The 24,617-nt window shown below is 35.7% G+C and overlaps 3 protein-coding genes across 4 annotated transcripts; 2 read left to right on the top strand and 1 right to left on the bottom strand.

Moving 5' to 3' along the window:
• The first annotated feature begins 22 nt into the window (after nt 1-22).
• On the top strand, nt 23-4,211 carry LOC130656231 (damage-control phosphatase ARMT1-like). 2 transcript variants are annotated; one of them, XM_057459062.1, is made up of 6 exons: nt 23-217; nt 1,641-1,746; nt 2,642-2,883; nt 3,021-3,195; nt 3,304-3,463; nt 3,536-4,211. In XM_057459062.1, the coding sequence occupies exons 1-6, from the start codon at nt 165-167 to the stop codon at nt 4,060-4,062; spliced, it is 1,263 nt and encodes a 420-aa protein (XP_057315045.1). In that variant the 5' UTR covers nt 23-164; the 3' UTR covers nt 4,063-4,211. The 2 variants fall into 2 exon arrangements, with proteins under 2 accessions (XP_057315045.1, XP_057315044.1); XM_057459061.1 differs by having other exon boundaries at nt 3,304-4,211.
• A 138-nt stretch (nt 4,212-4,349) lies between these two features.
• LOC130656230 (zinc finger protein 17-like) lies at nt 4,350-6,114 on the top strand. The gene has a single exon (XM_057459060.1). It carries the CDS (start codon nt 4,619-4,621, stop codon nt 6,098-6,100), a length of 1,482 nt encoding a protein of 493 aa, XP_057315043.1. The 5' UTR covers nt 4,350-4,618; the 3' UTR covers nt 6,101-6,114.
• A 3,251-nt stretch (nt 6,115-9,365) lies between these two features.
• On the bottom strand, nt 9,366-19,137 carry LOC130656677 (uncharacterized). The gene is made up of 2 exons (XM_057459578.1): nt 18,693-19,137; nt 9,366-12,284 (listed from the first exon to the last, which is right to left on the bottom strand). The coding sequence occupies exons 1-2, from the start codon at nt 19,099-19,101 to the stop codon at nt 9,799-9,801; spliced, it is 2,895 nt and encodes a 964-aa protein (XP_057315561.1). The 5' UTR covers nt 19,102-19,137; the 3' UTR covers nt 9,366-9,798.
• Between the last annotated feature and the right edge of the window lie 5,480 nt (nt 19,138-24,617).

Genomic DNA, 24,617 nt, shown 5'->3' with positions numbered 1-24,617 from the left:
AGAAAGAAATAGTTTTATTGTTACGGAATTTCATTTTTATAGTAAACAAGGATGGAAAAAAAAGAAAAGGGACTCCAAGTCCAAAAATTAAAATCTCTACGGTGGTGAAAAGTTCAAATTTGAAACGGTGGAGTATAGAAACAATTAATCATATCCAGGACAAAATGGCTGGCGAGCAGGATTCCCGTCCAGTGTCACTGTCTGGAGTTCAAAAAAGGTAGCCTAATGATTTTATCGTATTTTTTGAGTTCGTTTTCTTTAGCAACCTTTAAAATTTTTAGTTGCCATCTTTATCTGTAATCCAGGGTGTCTACTCTGTCAGGAAAGAGGAAATATTGTTAAAATACAGTTAGCTAGCTAGCTAGCTAAAATTTAATTCCAGTTTCTCTTGGATCTTATGTTACCCAAATAATCTTTAATCTTCAATTATAGCTATTTTACCCTGCGTGAGGCCTGCTTTTTTTACCTACACAAAAGTGCGCAAATGAAATAAAAAACAACTATGTTATACAGGAAGTGGTCTAGCTATATATATTAGGCCACCCTCAAAAATATAATTGGTTAGCGTCACCCGACCGACTCACTTTGAAAGGCGAGAGTCGAGTCAGGAGTCGGTAAATTTTTAAATAATAAACCAAACAATCCACAAACAATCTCTGACACGCAACAAAATCCACCATTTACCTTTTCAGTGGTCCTCCGAATTATGGTTGTTACGTCCGAATGTTATTTCGATAGGGGACTGCGTTGCGCTACTCAGTGCTATATTTTCCTACTTCGCTTTTATGCAGCAATACGAGCGAAAACCATGGGACAACGACGTTGACTGAACTTGAAACGGAGACTAAAAATACAGCTGGTGTACATTTAAAACGAATAACAAAATAAGGCTGCGAAATGTAGTATTTTTGTAATTTTTCGTGAAAAATTTTTATCCAACCGACCGATCCACTCATTTTTGTAATTAGAAATGACGCTAACCAAACATATTTTCGACTGTGGCCTTAACTATAGCTAGCTCTGGCAATTTCTTTGAACTCATTACTCTGAAAGTTTAGGAAGCATTACTTTATTGTGTCAAATGTTGTCAGGGAAATTAAAAGAAACCATACTATTAAACAATAGCAAAATGTTTTAGGACAATGCAACAGAACTGCTTGTTGACCCATCACTTTCTTTTAAAAACAAATTCCATTGTATTCTAAGTTCCTCTCTACTATTATGACACTTATCTCCACTGAAATATCAATTTTCGACTGGAATTTCCCCCTCCCTACTCTCCCTATTTTAGACCCCTACAATTACAAGTGGTGAGATATCACATTGTTTTAATCATTCTTCTTAAAAAGTAGCTTTCTGACTTGTGACATGACAGATGAAAATGAAGGGATTTAAAAAATAATCTTTGTATTGTGTGAGGCAAAATAATTAATAATTAAATATTTAAAATTCCCTTACAGATTTTTTTTTTACATTTTCAAACTCTTAACTACAAGTTTTTGCCAACATGATTTATGCTATTTGCCTGTCTGCTTTTCTAACACCTCAACATCCATCATTCAAGACTGCATACATACATTTACATGGTAACAACTTTTTTTTCTAGCTTTCGTTTATCTATTATTTTGATGTTGTTTTAGTTCCTTTGCATTTTTCACAATACGAGATCGATTGCCCAACATTTTAACAAAAGTTATTGATGTGTTCAGTAGACTGGCGAGTAACTATCATGCTGAAAAAGATGAGGTAAACGTTTGTTGTGCTTACATTGTATATGCTTGGTCATTAGGGAATTTTTGTAAATGATCTTTCATGAAATTAGTTGGTCCTTCTAAAGACGTGACTTTAACCTTGAAGATTTCAGGCAACAAATTTTTGTTGCTTGGGGGGGGGACACAGCTTTGTTCATCCCCAGTTTACTGAAGGTTACCGGTAAATGACTTTTTGTTTCTCTCTGTTTGGTAATAAGGTAACATCTTACAAATTGGGTAATAAGTACTAAAAATACTGACAGCGAAAGAGACATACTCATTTTCCTTTTATGAGTGAAAAAAAAAAATGTATTCTAATGATTTCCATGCATCACTGGCTGGCCACTAAGTTTTTGTTGGCCTTATGTCCTACTGCTAATCTCTTATTATGCACGCTTCTGAAGGTTTGGCAAACTCACCTTTAGCACTATTTTTTCTATTATTAAGTTTAAAAAACTGAGAATAAGTTTAAAGGTGATACGCAACTCCAAATTCTAGATAGCCTTCAGTCCCTTGACTTTTTATGCATATTTACATATTTAGAAATTCAATTCTTGCTTTATTAAGTTTATTTGACTGAAAAGAAAAAAGGATTTTTGTGTTTGCTAATTACTTACATGGTGGTTGCCTGAACAGAATTAGTTTTTCTGGAATTTTTCACGAATTTTTCAATTTGTCAATTTTGCAGAAATTGGTTCCAGTGAATAATTTAGGGAACTTGTTATATTGAAGACATTTTTTAATGTCTTTCTGTAAACAATCTAAGATGTAGCAAGGTGGTGTAAATCGTGTATTTAAATTTTGGCTATTTCTAATGTTTTTAAGTCCTGAGAATAAGCATTTTCACAATCATAAGAACGTTGGTTTCATGGAGAACATTTCTTTAATAGGTTAAAGCCGAAGATGCAAAAAACATTGTTGCTAAATTCTCTAAATTAAAGAATGAAATGCAAACAGATAAAGATATCAAACCAATCGAAGATAATTACAAAGATTCTATTTTATGGAATGTATTTTTCAAAGAAGCACCTGTCTTAGAAGAAGGTAAAAGCACCCCATCCTGGTATAGTGTAGCATGGTTGGCTTGTGAGTGTTATATGTACCGGAGAATATTTGAAGCAATGCAGTTGAGGTAGCTATGTTTGTATTTCCTTCAGGAATGTAACAATGTCTACTGACTCTACACAGAAGCTTAAGCTGATCTTAATTAGCTTTTGTTCTAGTACAATTGACAGTTATTTTTGTTTAACCATTTATTTATTTTTGCAGTCAACATCACACCTTGTTTGATCCATTTTTTGAGCAGAAGTCTAAAGCATTCTTTTCATCGGAGAAACCGATGCAAACTTTGGCAAGCTATGTGATGCAATTTGTGAAAACCACAAACTCAGTGGAACAAGGCAGTGCCGAGAAACTGCAACTAGATTTTGAAATGCTTCTGGAGGTACAATATTGTTTTAATGATCTAACCTTTCAATGAATTGAAAAACTCCATTAAAAGTGTTTTGAAGGGTATTGTAATGTTTTACTTGTCTCTCTTTTGTATTGTTAGTATTGTCTCTGGGGAAACAAATGTGACCTATCCATCTCAGCCGGTACGCAAGTTTCCAACCAACTCAAAGAAAGCAGTCAGTTGAAAGATCTCCTTGCTCATATTATAAGTAATCACACTGAACAAGTATGGAAACATGTGAATACCATCAAATCAAATGGTAAACAAGCGAGAATCGATTTTGTATTAGATAACGCTGGCTTTGAATTATATTCTGATTTGTGTTTTGCAGAGTTCCTGCTCGATAAACAATTTTGTGAAGTCGTGTATTTTCATGTAAAAGAAATACCATGGTTTGTGTCGGATACATCAAAATTTGATTTCGAATGGACTGTTAAACAATGCTGTGATTCCACAAATGAAGCTGTTAAAGCGCTTGGCCAACGTTGGCAAACACGGCTAAACAACAAAACCTTTGTTATTGTTCAAAACATGTATTGGACTTTGCCCCATGACTTCGCCGCCATGAAAGAGTTTGATTCCAAGTTATATTCGGACTTGTCAGAATCTCAATTACTCATCTTCAAAGGGGATCTAAACTACCGAAAGCTGATTGGTGACAGAAGTTGGCCGTTTACAACAACCTTCGACAATGCATTGTATGGTTTCTGCCCCGCACCACTATGTGCGTTAAGAACATTGAAAGCCGACTTAGTGGTTGGCTTACAACCTGGTAAAGATAAAGAGTTGGCAGCTAGAGATCAAAACTGGATGACTTCTGGACAGTATGCTGTTATTCAGTTTTGTAAGAAACTTTAGGAAATTTAAACAATTTGAGAATTTGACACGTTTTAAGAAGTCTTGATATAACTTATTCAGAATTTTAGGCAACTTTATTTATCTTTTGTATTAGCACATATATTTTTTATTGTTACACGCAGTTATAAATAACTATTCCGATCCTTTCCCGTCGTTGTTATGTTGTTGTTGTCGTGTTGTTGTGTTGTTTGTTATTACTATTATCAATGTTGTATTTATTTTCATCGTGTTGTTGTTGTTTGGTGTTGTTATTGTTACTATTGTTCGTCATCGAATTGAACTAAACGCTACGAAATTATATCTAGGAAAAAAGGAGTTGGTAAGAGTTCATAAGCTGCGGTTCCTCACCTAGTTTGAACTTATTACAGCCATGATTGTTGTTTCTTATTTTTGTAATTTTCACAGTACTTCGAGAGAAACTTTTAAAGTTATGCTTTTCACAGTTTTAATACCATGCTGAATATGCTATTTAAATTTAGCCAAACTTTTTTGTTTTGTTTTAGATGAATAAAAAATTCTACGTGCTATTGTTATCCTAAAAGAAGCGCTATGTGCTATGACTGACGCAACGGAAAGTAACTTGGAGAAATGCATGGAGAATCCTTGCAATTGTAGTACGAGCAGCGCCAAGGAACATAAAAGCGAAAGAAAGATAAACAGGGTAAAATGCCAACTATGCGCTCTTGATTTCCGTAATATCGAAGATTTTCAACTTCACCAAAAAGAAAGTCATGCAGAGACGATTGCTAACGATGAAAAAAAGAAATGCGAGAGAAATGAGAAGGATTTCGGTGATCTTAAAGCCAATTTGAAAAAGAGTTATCGCTGCGAAAGCATGGTTAAAAACACTGGAGGTGTTGCAGTGAGAGGTTCACGATACAGCTATCCATGTCCTTGTTGTGAGGAAAGCCTTGATACGCAAAGAAGTTTGGGTCTGCACATCAACGCTAAACATAATGGCGAACACCACTACGCGTGTGACACGTGCGGTAAAAAGTTCCTAACGCCGTTAAGAATGAATGATCACGCGAGGAAGGTACATGTTACATCGAGAAAGTTTTTATGCGAACCTTGCAACAAAGGTTTTAAAGACTTGCACGCTTTGAACAGACATTTAAAATGTTTTCATACTGACGAGCGTAAGCACATGTGCACTGTTTGCGGTTCGTTATTTAAGATGAAGTATAGCTTGCAAGGTCACCTGCGTAACATACACGGTGTAGGAGAACAGTCGTATGATTGCGACGTATGTAAAAAGGTGTTCATGTCGAAACTGAATTTAGATAGACATAAAAAGCACGTGCATGTAGATGTTCCAAAATTTTTTGGATGTTGTGAAATTTGTCATAAAACGTTTGCTTCGGCTCATAATTTAAAAAACCATATCGAAGGCGTGCACAGCACGGAAAGAAAGTTTAAATGCGATATATGTGGTGCAACCTTCAAACGCAAACACCAAGTTGGCGATCATTTCAGAAACGTTCATACGAATGATCGTAGATACCCATGTCCTTACGACAATTGCGATAAAGCTTATAAGAAGGGCTCACATTTGAAGTCGCATATTAAAAGCGCGCATGGTGTAGAATGTACAAGAGAGATTATTAATAAAGCTTTTATGAAATATAAACAACAATGCGTAGAAGAATCTAAGAGTGCCAAAATGCCGGAAGACGAAGGAGTTATTGTTTCAATCAGTGATCATAACGCGGTCTTGATTACTAACGACGAAGTTAATCCCTCGGATGGTCAAAACGTCCTCGTATTATCCACCAATGAAAAATCGTCAAATAGCGCTACCCAGGATGCATTGCGAGCGATCAGTAATTTTATTAGCGAAAACCAAGATGGGGAGAATGGGGTTCCGACAGAAGTCTACATTGCTGTACAACATGCTCCTGAGCAGCGTGATTTATCATATGATGTGGTAAAAAATAAACAAATTACCTTGTCGCAAAATGTACCGTTTGCTAGCGCCCAGACCTTAGTCGGTAGCAATATAATGATAGCATCAGTTGTACACGTTGATGGCAAATAAAATTAGTAATTTCAGGCAAGTTTACATGTTCGGCGCTACAAGTAAAAATATGGAAATTAATTATTTTTTCTCATTGCCTTTTTATATTGACAGAGTATAACTTCCAAAAATAAATACCCTAACTTAAGGTGTAAGGGTGTAATTTTTGCGGAATGTGGGCTTTTTGCGATTTGTGTCACCATTCGTAAAATTAGGTTCTGTAAAATTGCACTTTTCAGAGCAAATTGCAAAAATAAGTTCCGCAAAAGATGACTAATCGCGAAAATAAGTTCCTCGTTTTTGAAAAGTTATTTGGAAAAAAAAGCTACTGTCATTGCTTCGCAGAAATCGCCTAATACATATTATTTACAAAACGAAGGAAACTTAAAACGTTTTCTCGAAAATCCAAGGTGTTCTGTATTTGTCATTGCTTTGAAGAAATCGCCTAATACATATTTTTTACAAAACGAAGGAAACTTAAAACGTTTGAAACACCAACAGTAAAATCCACGTAGGCTGCTCCACATGTTCTGACTCCATTTAACCTTCTTGTCTGCTGCTTTGGTCGCAATTATTGTTTTTCTTCTGTTTTGGATCGCATTGCGCATGCTCTTCTTTTTCAACCCGGCCCTGACTCGGCAAATTGATGTTATATGAACCGAGTCAACCCACCCTACCAACCCGTCCCATATTGAAAAAACGAGCCAGCCCGCCTATAGGCGGGCTGGCTCACCTCCTATAATGACAAATATTTTTAATTCTAGCTTGAACTCAACACAAAAGAGAATTTCCCAAAAAATATGTTCTGTTTAAACTCTGTTACAGTCAAAGTGGAAAGTGAGGGGAAAGTGTTCAGAGGATGGATGTGAAAAATCTCTGCACCAGGGCCTCTCTTTCGCTTCCAGATATGTGGCAAGTACAAAAGAAGCCACTTCTAACAGCGAAAAGGAATCTCTGGTTACAAGATTAGAATGTAAAGCCTAAATATGGCATAGCGAGTTGTTTAAATTTTAAGACTAACTTGGAGTCTAAACCCTAAAAACAAAAAAGAATCTTCGCATTTAAAATAAGAACAAGAAGCCCTGGGGGCTCTAAGAATTTCTGCTCGCTACAAAAATATTTGATGACAACCTGCTAATTCGTTGTGTTATCGTGTCAAACATTCGAAGAGGTTTGGTGCACGAAGCTCTGAAGATAAAGCATACAAGTGACATTATATCTTGCAACAAACGCAAACAAAACGAAACGTGTCATAATAAACTCACATTTTAAAAGAAATTGCTAACAAAAAATACAGCCTATCATTCATGGTTGAAAGTCTTGCGATTGAAACGTTTATGGTCTTAAACGGCATTTAGTTGACAAAAAATCTAAATTTTGATGTGAACGTCATGTTCAGCATACTTTTTTTATTAACTGTGCCAATTTTTGTTGAAAATAAAGTAGTTTTAATTTTTGGACCAATTTTGGCCCAAAATGACATTTAGGTAACAGGAAATCAAATTTTGATGTCACCATCATGTTCAGCATACTTTATTTGTTAACTGTGCCAAATTTTGTTTAAAATAAAGTAGTTTTAATTTTTAGACCAATTTTGGCCAAAATGACATTTAGGTGACAAAAATCAAAATTATGATGTCGCTATTATGTTTAACATACTTTTTTGTTAACTGTGCTAAATTTTGTCGAAAACAAATACCAATTTTGGCCTGAAACGTCATTTAGATGACTTTCCAGTACTTAGGGAGTTTGGGTACGAAGTTTAAATCTGTGACGTTGCAATTGACCATTTGGGACAGGGTTAGTTAGTTAGTCAGTTCTACCAATACTATCCTCCTCTCAGAGGAACGTGAAATCCCAGGGTCGATTTTTTCTCAAAAAATGCTCCGAAAGATAAAAAACGACGGTTTTAAAGAATTTCCTACGCCTTCGGGCGCGGAAATTCAATAAAAATTAATTGAAAACCATGACAATCATGTAAAACATAAATGCGGGTTACATCCAGGTGACTTTAAGCCTTCGTAATGGTGTATAGCAATTTTACCAAAAATTAGAAGGAAGTGAAGTAAAAAAAAACAGCCCTGTGCAAACTGAACATATGTTTTATGTCATTACGTTGGTAGCATAAAGGTTTAGACAATCAGTAGTACACTTAAATGATTTGTTAGTTAGTATCCTCTTTCCCAGTACTAAACAAATTTTACTGTGGACGGAACTCATTCTACTTTCAGTAATATACAGCAGTCTAACCAATGAAGTAACAACTGACCAGTGACAACCTTGCCCCTTTTAAAATTCCAGGCTACTCTAGGGTTTTCACGGTCAGTGACAACCCGGCTTCGAAACAAGGTATATTTTGCCGATGCTGATATCACGATTCATGTAATTTAGCGTGATGCGGGCTGAAAGTTTCACACAAATTAACAGTGTTAGATCTCAAACGTTGCTTTAATTGAGAGCTGTTTTTTCTTTCCGTGCCGATCTTACAACAATAACTAAATGCAAATTCTTGACGGGAAACAGACATACTCCACCATCACAATAGCAAGCCTCGTGTCTGACTCGTGACAATACTTTTTGTCATGAGAAAGCCGGTGAGACTTTTGGTTAGGTAGAGAAAAAAGTTCTTCTACGCGAAGACTTCTTTGGAATTTTTTTTTTTACCTTGAGAGTACACGCCCCCGTACTCTGTCCTGTTTAACAAATCATTTTTACAAAAAAAATATTAAAAACGATCTCGTTTCGTGTTCCCCCGGGGTTCACTCACAAATCGAGAAATTTAAGGTTCTGTGTGTATTTTGTCCAAATATTATTTGGACAAATACACACTGGTTTCTATATAAGGGGCACGGAGATGGGGCAGATGAAGGCTTAAGTGTCCATAGTGAATTACAGCGTTAGAAAATGACAGGTGATTTCTATATAAAATAGATTTTAATAAAAAAGAAAGCAAGCTTTTATATATCACAAAGAGAGATTCGTACCACTTTTCCCGAAGATCATGTCATACTAGAAATTGTATGACATATCTGCTTTGTCATACCTGATTCATTTTCGACCTCAAACATTTACCAACCAACACTGATAATATTTTGATTATAATATGCATAATCTTTGAATAATTTTATGTTGAAAACAAGTATTGAGAAACTGTAATCTCACTCTTTTTCGTTAGAAAAGAAATATTTTGCACACAACTACCTTTGCCCAGCAAAATGTGCGAAAATATATCGCACAGCCAATTGTTCGCGTCAGCGACTCTGCAGGAAAATTAAGTCTACGTGAAAGTTTTTTTTAGTTCCCGAACGTATTTGGGAAAGCGTACAATATATATTATAAAAGATAAATAGAATAAATATAAATATATAGATATATAGTATAAGACGATTTCCAAATATTTTTCTGTTACATATCAAAAATTTACTCGCAAGCACCGAGCGGAAACTACTTTTGGGGCCATAATTTTAACATACCTTGGGGAAGGAGGAAAGGGGGTGGGAGCTATACATTGAACAGCAGCTCTTATTTTCACTTTAAAAAAATTCGCGTTTTTCTTCTTAGTCTTTTTGCATATAAGACGGTAAAAAATATCCAAAAACAGCTTTTTACAATAATTCTTTTAATGCACCTTATTGTGGGACAAAATTTTTGTAATCGTCAAAAATTACCATCACTTTGCTTCGACATTTTTTATTCGATAGGGTATACAGCTCGCACTTTTACTCATCTTCATCATCCGATATCACTACGACGTTCAACTTCGTTTGACGTGCTTGTGTCACGTCTTCCGTATTTTTATTTCTAAATTTCCTAAGAGGCGAAGTATAATTTGAATACTCGTTTTCGTTGTTCGTTTTCGTTATACCCAAAATATTTTTATCAGTCAAAGAACGTTTGCTCGAGTTTGTATGTAAAGCTGATCTATCATATGGCAATTTCGATGTTCTTTCATTTTCTTCTTGTTTACTATCAAACGAAGGAGTGTTATCTATGCCTTTGTTCTTTTCAAATTCAATGCCCTTTAAAACAGAGCTTTTGTTCCTTTCAAGTTCAATGCCATTCAAAACAGAGCTCTTGTTCTTTTCAAGTTCAATGCCCTTTAAAATAGAGCTGATCTTTTCTTTCTGTGAATAGTAACTAGCCGGCGATTTCTTCTTTTTCTTAGTTTCCTCCAGTTCAGTGAACAAAGTCTTGACTATATTCTCATTTTCCTCACGCTCGTTGTCGGTTGTGACATTAGCGCTTTGCTTTGCTTTTTTGGAATAGTAGTTGCTGTAAGAACTAGGGCCAGCTTTCCTTGCATGTTCTTGATGTTGCGCGGATTGAAAAGTAGATTCCTTGAAAAATGATGGGCTGGGGTGTGTAAATGTTAAAGGCTTGACCTTAGCTCGATCATTGGTTGAAGGCTTTAGTTCTGTTTTAGAAGACTTTCCAGAAGATGTGCAAGAAATAGGGGGCGTATGCATGCTGGGGATATTACTATCGTTGCTGGAACTTGTTAAATGATCTAACTCAAAAAGTCTTGGGGAATTTTCTCGTCTTGGAGGTAATTTTAATTTTTTTGATTTAGTCAGTGGACTATCGATAGTTACCATGTAATCCACCTTTTTATTCACTTCGTCGACTTCTTGTGAAGATGAAACAGTCACGCTAATTACAGTTTTGTCTTTCCGTACTTTCTTCGATGGCGGTAAACTCGCCTTTTTTCCGACAAGTTCTCTTTTCAGTTCTTTATTTCGAATTAAATCTTTTTTTCTTAATTTCTCTAAAGTTTCCTCAAGATGATCGCTCTCGCTACTTTCACTGTCCTCTCCGGCGTGATTTGCGCATGATTCTTGTTCAAACTGTTGACGAACGAAGTCCGTAAAAACTTCATCCGTTCGCTTCTTCGCCAGCTTTCGATTGTGTTTCAGTTTTCGCTTTAAGTTATCATCATAAAGAGCTGGATCGTCTTCTAACTTAACTTTATCCGTCAACAAATTGCCGCCATTTTGTCGACTTTCTTTCTCGCGATTCTTCTGCAGTTTTCTCCCGACTTCCGTAAAGACGTCTACAGCACAGTGATGAAGATCGTTCAGCTTCAAGTCAAGTTGATGTTTGTCGTTTGCTTGCAAACAAACTTGTTTAATCTCAAATAAGTTTGGAAAGCTTCCGGTACGATTAATGTAATTTTGTACGGAGCGATTAATCTCCGGAAAAGGCGAACTAGTCACTTTGATTTTTCTTTTCGTAGCCACGATTACGTCAGGATCCTCGCCAACCAAAACACAATAACGTCTCCACGTTTTCAAGAACTTCTCTTTCAATTTACTTTCCAACAAGTATACGCTTTCGTCTGACGACATATCTTTCAACGACAACTCTTGTTCATTGTACGTCGCAATCTGTTTCTCCATAAACTCCAACTTTTTTGCAAGTAGTTTGATTTTTGTCTTTTTCGACATTTTTTTTGGCGACACATCGCCAGGCTTTTGCCTGTCCATTCGTGGTTTCATACCGTGTTGACGTAGAATCGTAAGTTGTGTTGGCTGTGCTTCATCGTTATCGTCGTCATCAAGCACGATGACGCAAGGTGGACTAACACTGCGAGAGAGTTTACTAGGTTGGTTAGACTCCTCCATTGGAGCTTTGGTAGAGGAAGAACAAGCAGATATATCTCTGGAGAGACTCTTAGAAGTTTTCTCCATTGATCCTTCGTTTTTATTAGAAGCAGATGACTGTTTAGTTCTTACTTGTGACGTCGTTTTGAATTTCTTATCATAAGAAATTTTATTTTCTGATTCTGGGTGTACTATCTTCATGTCATTCAGGCTGACTGTGCATGGCGAAATATTAGAAAGTTTGGGAATTACAGTTGGTGCAGTCTTCTCCCTGGATTGTTTTAAACACTCCTCTACAAAGTTAGTTTGATTGCGCTTAAGCTTCTTGGCCATATTTTCAATAGATCTGGGATTAAACGTCAACTTTTGTTTGGAAAGGGCGTCCATGTTCATTTTACCAATTGCCGAAACCGGTTTTGTCGAAACAGTTTTTGTATTATCCAGTTTTGCCGTATCTAGTTTTGCGGAATCCGGTTTTGTCGCGTTAACATTGTGGTCACAATTAGAACCTTTAGACGAGTTGATTATAGCTGCATCTTTAATAGGAGAAGTTGCATTCCGCGTTTCAGTGGATGTGCTGAAATTTTGTGAAAGTTTTTCAACATCTATAAAATAAAAAGTCAACTTGAAATCGATATGTTAAATACCTTCTCTGAAATGCTTTACCATGTGCAGTTCATATTTCACGAAAACTAAATTCAATAAAAATTGTTATTAAAACATTCCGAGCTTAGTTGTTCACAACTTGCCAACCATGTTGTTCTAAATTTTACCCAAAACAAATTCCCCTAAATTTGGAGCTTGTGTACACAGAGCTTAAAAAGCTGTTTAACAACTTTTTATTTAATTTTTTCGTTTAAAAAATATATATATTTGCGTTCAAAGATTTGGTCATTTAATTATTCTGAATAGAACATGATGTTGATGACAACGAGGACGATGATAATTTTAATGTATATATTTAGGGCAGAAGTGGACGAGGAGCATGGACAGTTGATTTGTGCCGTTGATACGTTTTTTTATACACACAAGACCTAATTTCTTCAAAAATCGAAGTAGTTTCAAAGTTAGCCTAGGGCAAAAATTTGATCCATTTAAACACTTAAATTTTCTCCACATAAAATTTCGTTGCGTGTCATCAAAGAACAATTCCAGGGTGTCCCTTCAATATTTTTGAGTGTCCTTTCAATAACTCCTTGTTTTCCTCACAATTTCCTGAAGTTTTTTGACAAAAATTCTTGACTTTTTATATCCTCTATTTATTTTCAATCCTACCCAAGTTTAGGTATAACCACATTAGCTAAGTATTAGACCCTCCACTTATACACCAACTTCATATTTGCAGCACCCTGAAAAATTTGATATGGGATAGTGAAAAAGGCTAATAAGGGTTAAAAAATTGCAAACAGACAAATGTAGAGATTGGAAGGGGAAAAACTTCACTTAAATTTTATATTTCGAAACTATTTTCAAATATTTATGCAACTAAATTTTTTTACCATCCATCCTCCACCCCTTAGTAAATAGGATTCCTTTAATTTTTAAAATTTACACCTCCTTTCCCAAATAAGGGCAAATTAGAAATCATCTAACCCCTCAGTTAGTATTATGGGATACACTATAGTTTTTTTGAAAATTCTGACTTTCCGGACAGAGTTGTCTTCCTAAATTGAAATCCATCAACCAAAAAATAGTTACCATTAGGTGAGGTCTAGAAAACAGAACAGTTAGTTCACACTGTCAAAGACAATTAGTGTTTGTGCCTAATGTGTCCACCTGTTTTACATGGCTTACTATTACACAACTCCGGATATGAGAGAAAACTACTAAATAATAGACCCCACCGCTCTCTCCAAGAATCCCCAGAATTGACATAATTTAAAAATTAGTAAAATCATAGCATGGGGCTGGGGTTTAATAATTAGATATAGATACAGAAAGATAAGGTAGGCGATGACACTCCTGCTTACAATAATGCAGTTATTGTTGATGGCCCGTTACGCTGACATTCTTCAAAGTTCAACTCGCTTCACTTGCATAAAAATACAAAACATGTCTCTACACTGAAATCTGAAGCAATCTATAGCCAATTTAAAATAGTTACATGGTCTGCTTTACTAGAGGGGCACTTTATACAGAAATTTATAAAGTTTTGTTAAGGTTCGTAATTCATCTATACAGTTATGTCCTGGTAACTTAAACCTCCTAAGGGACCAAGGAAAATAACGAATGTTCAAGTTAAATGAAGCTCCTGTTAAGTCGAATTTTGTCTAAAATGAGATTCAGTTTAAGTTCAAGTTCAAAAGGTGGGGCAACACTTAGGAGGAAAAGGTGCAATCTCGGCAGTAAAAAAGACATGCATATCCCTTGTAAGTTAAATTTTCGTTGGCAGACAACATTATCTATCTATATTACATCAGGAGTTAAAACTTAAAAAAAAATTAAAATCTGACATTTATCTAGTTATTGATTTCCTTTTCTGGAGTAAAAAGTTCTCGTTATCCAAAGATTTAACCTCAGAGAGACGAAAAATGGGTCGAATTAACGAATGTTTGAGTGACCCGCAGTTTTTTATAAGAAAATATTAACGAAAGTGAAAGGGACCCAAATGGTTCGAGATGATAAAAGTTTGAGTTATTAGATGTTCAAGCTAACTGTATATAGAAATATAAATTAGAAGAGTTTCCAACATTTACAAAATTTTAGGGAGTAAGGACCATATAGAAAAACATTGGCTAATTATAGATATACCTTAGTTTATGGATTTTTCAGGAACACAACATACAAAAGGTGGTGGAATGAATTTTCTTAAGAACCATTTTCTCTTTTTAAGAATGTCAGCATAAGGTGCTATTTACAAAATATATATACTTGTACTGCTTACTGGCTTTTTACCAAAAGTCTATAACATTGTGTTTTTTTCACTTAGCAGCCTCATCTTTCACAAAACCCTAAAAGACCTTGGATATTCCCCCTGATTTTATGCAGGCCTATCAATAAGGGGAGGGCAATTGCTCTTGCTCACGCAAAGGCTCACCCAATTCTGAGAAATGAGAAACTAGCTGAGCCATTAATTGCTCCCCCAATTCCAAAAAAAGTTTTTCTAGCTGAGCAATATCAATTCATCTCACATGGATATATTTATAGTAAAAAAAAACGAAATATATAAAAAAGATTAAATAAAATAAATAAAAGAGACTTTGTGATAAAATATGCGTTTATAATCTTATTCCGTATATTCAGATTGCTCACCCAGTTTAAATTATTGTAATCTTGGGGGAGCAATATATAGCTCTGGTGTTATTTTCTTATTGATAGGCCTGTTATGCCTCACTTCATTGGACCTTTGACCATTTTAATACCATTACCAAATAGCAAAAAACAACTCTGAGCCAAAAAAAATAAATGATTAGTTAATTTCAAAAAACTGATGCTACAGATCATTCTCCACAATCAGTTAATCAAATATACAATCAAGAAAAACCGCTAACACAGGACCTCGAAATCAAGGTATATAACACAATTGACAGGAGAAATCAGAAACAGGTTCCTGCGGAACAACCTTATTTGTATCAAAAAGGACATTTGCCTTGCCACAAATAGCACAACTGTAGGACTAAAATACATTATGTCTTGTTCTTTTAGTGCTAATTGTTGAAAATAACTATGCTGGAGGTACAAAATAAAGTTGCATGTAATTGTAGCTGGTGATCATGGTTATGGTTGCTTTGAAAATGACTCATTTTAGTATGATAGTAGTTTCTACTTGCTATTCTGTCTGTCTGTCTGCAATAGGCAAATCCTGTGGAGGAAACTCAAAATTTTTAAAATGCGCATCAATACCAAATGCAATAATTTTTACAGACTTTGTTTGACCACTTGCGCGTATATACCAATCACGACGCCTGATTCTTTAAAAAACAATCCAACCAGAAAGAATACAAGATTTTTGCTTAAAAAAACAATCCAATATATTTTTGGCACTGGATGACCGAAGGCCATTTGATTCTTAAAAAAACAATCCAAGGTTTTCGCAGCTGAATAAACGAAGGCCATTTTGATTTTGAAAATGGTCATGTGCAATGTGTGGGAATTTTGTAGGCCTGTTTGACTTTTTTTATCTTCTAAAAGCTTTATATTTTTGTAATATTTGCTTTCTGTTTGTTTTCAATGGTAACGTAAATATATTGTCACGTTTTTGGCCACATACAGATCTTAAACAAACCAGTTTTAGGATTTTCGGCTGGAAACGAAGATTTTGCTACCTAGCTAGCCATCTACAGCCTTACTTAATACTATTCTGTTTGATATAAAAGCTTTTTATCCTACCCAACATTTATTTTTATGTTGAGGCTGTAGCCATTTAGCTAGCTCCTAACTTTGGCTAAAAAATGAGAGTATAAAAATGCAGTTTGGCTACAACAATATTCATAAGATATAATTCTTATGCTAAATGTAATTAGCTAGGTAGCTACAGCTATATTATATACATATTTTATTATTTTCCTGAAAACTTTTTCTGCAAATTAAATGGCTGAACAATTGTTTTAGCTGGACAAGTCGGTAGCAACAGCCTGTTTCCTGTGTTTTTCATGTAAACCGAAGTTGCAATGAAGTTTTTTTTTTGAAAAGGGTATTACGCTTATTCACCTGTTCAACTTATGATTAACTGTACTAAGCGGTTAGCCCAGTGTTAACAACAGACTTTTTTGTAAAAGTCTGCTGTCTATGCGCATGTACAATGCGGTTTACCTATACTAAGGGGTCACACACTGTAACAATTATTATACTTTCTCAAGAATCGCGCCTGTACAAATGTTCCACACTGTTTACCTGGACTACGTTCAGCCCTGTGTTAGCAATGGACTGTTTCTTTCGTTTTCATTTATGCAGAGTCTGTGAGAAAGTTTTTTTTTTAAAAGGGTATTATTCCTATATGCCTGTGCAACACAGTTTAACTGCACAATACTGGAATCAGGACACCTAACATCGTGGATCGCGTATCATGCGCGTCGCACATGATTCACGATGCTGTCGCAATAGTAAAATTTTTTAGCATCATAAAGTCGCAATCCATTGTGGGGTCGACTTTCACGATGCATCATGACTTTTGCAATCCATATCGCGACCGTCATGATACATCTTTAAACATTATAAAAATCACGTAATTATTGTCATGAGAGAATAGCGCAATTAAATATGAATAATTGTTTTTTGTTTTGTTTTTAAATCAAAAATATTTTCGTTGTCGTATAAGCTTTTTTCTTGTTTAGACTCTAACTTATTTAACGAGCCCGCCCGACCCTAACTTTCACGATACAAAAATAATAAAAATATCAACAAACAAACATTTTCTTATCCCATCTCGTGAAAAAAAAGATTATGTCGTAACACCCTCCTTTGTTATGATTAATATATGTTAAAAAGTACGCTGCTTGCTAAAATCTTAAATTTCTTAGTCAATATCATTTAGAAAAAATAATTAATATCATTAAATCTTTTTCAATATTAGGAAAATAATTTAAACTTAACTTTTTTATTAAAATAAATTTTATGTTTTATTATTTTAAATTGGAAAATAATAACTTGTTGTATAACTTTTGAAACAGCACAAGAATAATTCCTGCTGTAAGGCTTTCAAAACAACACAAAAAAAACTTGCTGCATCACTTTTGAAACAAGTTTTTTAACATGCAAGTATTTTTATCTTTTCATCTTAAATACTAGTTAAATTCTTTTAGCGAGACAAATTATTATTATTATTTTTCCTTCGCAACTAAAAAATATAAACTGCATGCATTGTGCAAAAATACATAGAAAACAGTTGTCGTAACACCCTCCTCCGTTGTTTTATTTTTAATTTATTTGGTGTTGACCATACATTCTTATTTTTCCATGAACTTTCATTAAATCGGACATTCACTAATTTAACATTCGCTAATACAAGCAAAACATACATAGAAAAATGTGCTTGTCGTAACACCCTCATCCAGTGTTGTTTTTTATTTTTTTGTTGTTCCAACCATTTATACATTCTCCATAAAATTCATAAAAAACTTTTTATTTTGTATTTTGTCAACCAACAGACTGTAAACTACTATCTACTTCGCATGTAGAACAAGTAATTAAGTTGGAGTTGTTATTTTTTTATACATCGCGACTATCACGAAGCTCTTCGTTAACATTTTTTCTATCGCCATGGTCACGATGGGATTGCGGATCATTCATGTCGCGCATGATACACGGTAACGATGTTAGGTGTCCTGATTCCAGTACTGTACTAAGCACTCAGCCCAGTGTCACAATTAATTTTTTAACTTTCACAAAAACTTATTCCGCAAAAAAAATATAGCCTAATAGTTTTTGCTATGATGAAGTAACAACGGTTTGTAAACTCTGTTTTCTTTCAGCTATTGTTGCGGGGAAGTTATTTTTTAAAAAAAAATTGCAACACTACAATGGTGTATGCGCTTCACCTGATTAACGACATACTGCATCCAGGCACTAAAGCACTCCACCTGACCGTGTCGCACAGTATGCGGTTCTTATTAAGCGCTCATTGGGGCGTTCAACGCTGGGTCACACATTGACTTGTGGCTAAACCCAGCTAGTCTCTTTAATAATAATAATAGCCGTTTTCCGTCTATCTATTCACAAAAAACGCGAAACAAGGAAAGAGATATATAAAGGATGGGCACCCTCGTGGATTTTTCCACGGGTTAACGACTAGTACTAGTCTTTAATTATAAAGTTTCCTAAATGTTATAAACACAGGGAAAAATTTGGATTTTTCCACGGGTTAACGACTAGTGCTAAACACAGGAAAAAACATTTTTTTCCCTTTTAAAAATGTTTTTGTTGCCAATGGTCCCCAATTTTCAAGCTTTCTTAATTATGGTCTCTGTTATTTATATTTTCTTATTTATATTTTTTTGTGCATGTCGTTTATTCCCAACACAAATTCACAATATTAAAACATAAAGAAAATCATCAATATAGCAACACATATATACCTGTTTCCATTAATCTTGTTTTCGATAATCTCTCTTTTCCAGGTTTCTTCTTTAGTGAACTCCACATTACTTTCCTTACATCCAATGTTTGACATACTGATGTCATAAGTAAAAGAGCATTTCCCGTTTCTGGTGATTCTTTTAGCTCTAAGATAACAGTCCTGATAAACAACAGAAACTCGTCAGACGATTTAAAATTTTCTGGTGCCAAATTTCGCATCTTGCATAATAGTTTTAGGCGTTTTTCATCCTTCAATATTTTTCCAAACATTGAAAGAAGCGTGACAAAATCATCTTCTTTGTCTCTAATATATTTTTTTCCCTTATTTTGTTTTTGGTTCGAAACTGTAGTATCCAATTCACCTTCTTCATCACTAGAAGAAATAATTACCACCGAATTTGCTGCCATGTTTTTTTTAAAAGTAAACCCGTTTCATTCAGAGTCTAAACCCCGTTTTTTTGGGATCCGAATTTAAACAACCTCTACCCCAGGATTTCAAGGCCGATTACTGATGATTTTCACAACGTCGGTTATTCTCGAAAACACACTCTCCAACACTTTTCGATTTATCGGCAGGGGCGGATCCAGGGTTAGTCAGATAAGTCGCGTGACTAAGTGTAAATTTGACGAAAAATGTTACCAAGCGAATGATGTCGACGATCCAGGTGTTGCAGACGGAGCGCGTTAAAAAATCAGATTGTAACTTATTTACGGCGAAAAGCTATGGTTCACAGCCCTCTCCAATTCGCCTATAGCGATGTTGACGTCAAAGTTGTGACGTCGCTACCATATTGACTGAGAGGATTGCATATTATAGCTTACAGATTTTGACTGATTCATTTTGAACAATCAGTCATTCAGTCAGTCAAAAATCAAATAGCTATGGCCCGCAACCCTCCCCGTCTCACCTAAGGGGCCTGTGACGTCAAAATCGTGACGTAATTTTCACAATCTATGCGTAGTCCAACAATATGTGGCCCGCAGCTGGCGTAGGAAATTTTTTCTTATATATTCACAATTGTCTCACTTTATTGTAGTTAATCCCTGTTAATTTTAGTAGTTTTAACTATCTAAAATAAGACGTGTAAGACGGAGAGTTGATTCTTATAAAAAATGTTCTTAGGAGATTTGGTTATAGCTTAGCGTTTTTTTCCGTCAATTTTATTAATAACTAGATAAATCGGAAGACAATTTCCGGCGATTTTTGTTCCCGCAAAGCTTAAAATTTAGCCCCCAGCTGCTAAATTCAAGACTTAGTCAAAATATTGCTGCGCAGCGCAATGCGCAATGCGCAAGACCATTGGGGGTAGACGCTGTACCAAATGTGGTTTTGCAACTGGTGAGCGGTTATAAAATGCTTATTAATGTCGCAAAATGAGTACGCAAAATTGTATACGGACCGATGCATTGAGATTGGGAATGCCGATAAAGCCATCAATTTATGGGACAAAATTTTACACGTTGTGTGAACAAGTTGACATGTTGATTATTTAGAAAAATGGCTCAAGTTATTAAGAGTTGCTGGATAAAATTACACTAATTACCAGGAACAATTAACAACTTGTGAAAATCAGTCTTAGTCAGAATATTGCTGCGCAGCAGCAATATTTTGACTAAGTCTTGAAAAAGTCTGGATCCGCCCCTGTTATCGAACTTCTCGATAACTCGAACGTTATCGTCTTTCCCCCTTGAACAGTTTTATAACAATATAACTCGAAATTTTGACGAAGACGTTAACGATTTAATAATTTTTATGTTCCAATGAATGGTTCGTCCTTATTTTAGAAACATTAGAGATTATTGAACAAAGAGAGGGTAGGAGGAATGATGTATGATATAACGACTGTGTCAATTGGCTATTTTCAGAAAACATAAGCTTCATTAATTAGTGTAATTTTATCCAGCAACTCTTAATAACTTGAGCCATTTTTCTAAATAATCAACATGTCAACTTGTTCGTACAACATGTAAAATTTTGTCCCATAAATTGATGGCTTTATCGGCATTCCCAATCTCAATGCATCGGTCCGTATACAATTTTGCGTACTCATTTTGCGACATTAATAAGCATTTTATAACCGCTCACCAGTTGCAAAACCACATTTGGTACAGCGTCTACCCTCAATGGTCTTTTCGTGTCTTGTACAGGATGTTGCAATCTTACATTTACCCAACCTGGTATCATCATCCTCACAGGTCCTTCTCGTAAAAGTAAGTGTCGTCTCCAAGGAAAAAAAGAAGAAATACGTCAAAGAGCTAAACATTTCAGATGACAACAAAGTATTGTAAACCGACTAAAAGTATGTCGTCATACGCATTGCGCCCATACACAGTTATAGAAGTAAAAGGGAGCCAGGTGAAGCTAAAAATAACCACAAAACCATCACCAGAAATATTACCTTCTTTGAGAAAACACGATCAGCAGAATCATCGGAACAAAAAGAAAGAAAGAAACGAGTCGCGGGTAAATGCACCACCGATAGTAGTATTGATGCAGCCACAAATACCGCAGAATCAGAAGCCACTATCACGTATAAGGAATCTCCAGAGCAGACAGAATCATCTGATACTGAGAACATAAATATATCGTACGCTCAGAAAATATTTGCACAGAAAATCACAACCAACGAGCCATTTCAGAGACTACGAGACAGCTACATAGCTACTTTGTAAATGTTGAGGACTCTCATGAAAAGAATGAAGATGTACTGTCTGTGTAAGCAAGTCAAGGTTGACAAGGTTGATTTTGCATCGAAGACTGTTTTGCGGTACACACATGTTTTCTTCTGCCCCCAAACTGCTTTGATTGTGTAGCAACATTTTATGTATCACGAGTATATACTTAGAATTATATATATTCTTGTATCTAATAAAATTCATTTGAAGTCAATAAAAACGTATCTATCTAATATCTCCTTAACCCTTTGAGTAGATAGGGTGGATTAGTCATTACATACTTTTGGGGTACATGTGTAAACCCTCCGCTTCTCGTTCTCTCCCCCGACACCCCCGCTTTACTACGTAAAATCATGTGTATACTTTGTGTCTCCATACATCCCCCGACCCCCCATCTGCGCCATGTGCAAAAAAATCTAACAAATTCAGGCGTAAACCCTCCGCTTCACTAGAAGAGATCCCCCAACACCCCCTGTAAAATCATGTATATATTTTGTGTAAACCCTCCGCTTATAGATAAAATTACCCCTAATCTAGACATGCGCGTAAATGTTGTTTACAGTTTCAGCTGCGATATTCACCAAAGTGGAAATAGTGTGTCTTTATATCACAAAACTAAGAGCTCCAAGTCGCTATCACACTAAAGAGAGACAAAGTAGAAAATATAGTTCTAATGAAACTGACATTTCGAATAGAAACGATTTAATAAATGAGTGAGGATAAACGGGAACCAAATCAAGTTACTACAAAGAAAATTGAAGGTTACGTTGCCGCTGGTAAGAAACTTGCCATAAATAGAACCGCAAGAACAAGAGAATTTGCATAAGAACAAGGATGAAAGTGGTCAAGTACCTGAGGTTAGTAGGTCAACAAGTACTTCAACCTCATCATCAATTTTCTTTGTAGTAACTTGATTTGGTTCCTGTTTATCCTCACTCATTTATTAAATCGTTTCTATTCGAAATGTCAGTACCTTCCAAACATCAACAGGACGGTGAAATCACGTTCATTGTAGGCTCCCTGCCCCTTCTAGGGTTTGCGGCGTATAAATATTTGTAATAAAGTCGCAGATCGCGCTAGCAAAAAAATACACATTTTAACATGTAATAAACATGTCAAAAGCAAAGAAAGCAAAGCGCGTGGCTCATATTGTCACAGAAGAAGAGGCCAAAAAACTGAGCAAGATCTACTATCAGCCTGAACATCTTCGGGTTGGTAAAAAAAGCCATCAAATTGCTCGCTGAGGAGAGTGGGCTATTGGTTGTTTCGCCAATTATTATTTCGTCGACATATTCGGGGCTCAAAAAAGATTGATTATTCCCATTTTAACATTACAAAGCCTAAAAAAATGTACCAGTTTGATCTATTATGCATCCCGCATGATTAAAGTTTATAGAAACACATCCAAGTATATCCTGACAGGGATCGATGTCGCTTCACGTTACAAGGTTGCAAAACCTCTACGTACAAAAAAAGCTAGTGAGGTTGCAGAGAGAATCCAGGATATTTACAAAAGGGACCTGTACGCTATTCTACAATTTTCAATGTGTTAGTGGTACAGAATTTAAATCAAATGTAGCAAAATTGTTAAAAGGAGAAGATGTGAAAATTTCTAGGGCTACAACCAAATATTGTCACACCTTTACAGCTTTTGTAGAATCGCATAACAAGGTGCTTGTGGAGAGACTTTTCAAACTTCAAGATGCACAAGAGTTACTCACTGAGGAGACTAGTAGTGTATGGCTGGAAAACCTGTACACTATAGTGAAGAATTTAAACAATACCAAGACTGCAATGAATGGAATGAAACCATCAAAAGCCATCAAGCTAGATGATGTACCACTTGGGAAAAGTGATCGTCTGCGGCTCCGTCCTGACGGGCAAGAGTTCCCCGAGGGAAAGCCACTACCGGAGGAAGGTCTGTACCTCTTTCTACTTTAACCGGGGGAAGAACATGGTGATGCAAAAAAGACGTGCAGCCAACGCAATTTGGAGTAAGAAAACATATAGACTGGATCGTATCGTACAACAGCCTAACAGTCGTGTGTTGTAGTATTTGAAAAATGGATCTGAGCGTAGCTTTGTTGCAGAAGAATTAGTGTGGGTACCAGAAGATATCGAGGTACCGCTGGACCATGTAAAAGAATGGTGACCTGCGGAATGGCATCTATCATCTCGCAAATCTAGTGTGTTTGATCAACGTCATCCCAATCATCTTCATCCCAATCATTTTCATCTGGATCATCTTCAGCTGGATCTCGTAGACAATCGAAAGGATGTAAGGTATAAAAAAGGTATCCATACACGATTCCTTTAACAACATTTGGCTCGTTATCAAGGTTAATGTCAACCAGCCGTCTATTTGACCTTGATAACATTTACATTTGGGTCGTTATCGAAGTTGATTTCAACCAGCAGGCTTCTGAACCGGTCATAACCGAGAATTTTCTTTGTCTTCAAATGTTCTGGAAAATATTGGAGCGCTTCAGTTAGGATGTCGCCTATTTTTTCCAAGTCTGCTAGATCTGATAGCTTTGCTTCTTTGTTCTTGATTACTTCATAACAAACAGATAACACCATATTTGTTAACACCACTAATCATATGCAGCCCTAGACGTTTTATATCATTTTCTAACTCCATGTCGATCTCAAGTCTTGCCAATTTTGTCCATGCTTTTTGGCCTGCTGCTACTCTATATAAAAGCTTTTCATCTTTATCAATTGGGTCCATATACTCAAAGCCTTCATAGTATATTCCATTTCGAAATCTAAATTTTCCAAGCATTGCGGGCAATAACCAGTAACTGACGCTGCTTTGATACAACAACTGAGGTACACAGAGGTATTATAGATATTGTTAAATTGTAATTGTTGTACGTATGCTTCCATCGCTTTTTTTCTTTGTTTTTGTGATTAAGTGGTATTCAAAGGTGTGGACAGATCATTGATAGTGTCACCTAATCGCATTTTTTACTTCTTGTAAATCATAAGAGGTACAAGAATATATTATTGCTTCGTGCTTACGCGAAGCTTAGTCTTCCAATGCCGGAACACCTAGATCGTACAAGTAAGGTCGAAAACTCTGAAGTGACATTGGTATCGCTCGACATGCCCATCCTCTTCAAACCTATTAAAGGCATGCATGCCACTAGGATTATCTATGACGACAATCTCTTCCGATTTTGGAAAGTTGTCACTGATCCATCGTCGTTTTCTTGGGATAGCACCTCTCTGAATACGTGCACAAT

This window comes from Hydractinia symbiolongicarpus, chromosome 9, assembly GCF_029227915.1.
Source record: "Hydractinia symbiolongicarpus strain clone_291-10 chromosome 9, HSymV2.1, whole genome shotgun sequence".
NCBI classification, from domain to species: domain Eukaryota; kingdom Metazoa; phylum Cnidaria; class Hydrozoa; order Anthoathecata; family Hydractiniidae; genus Hydractinia; species Hydractinia symbiolongicarpus.
Note: the sequence above shows the minus strand (reverse complement) of the source record. Positions and strands in the feature narration are given on the sequence as shown.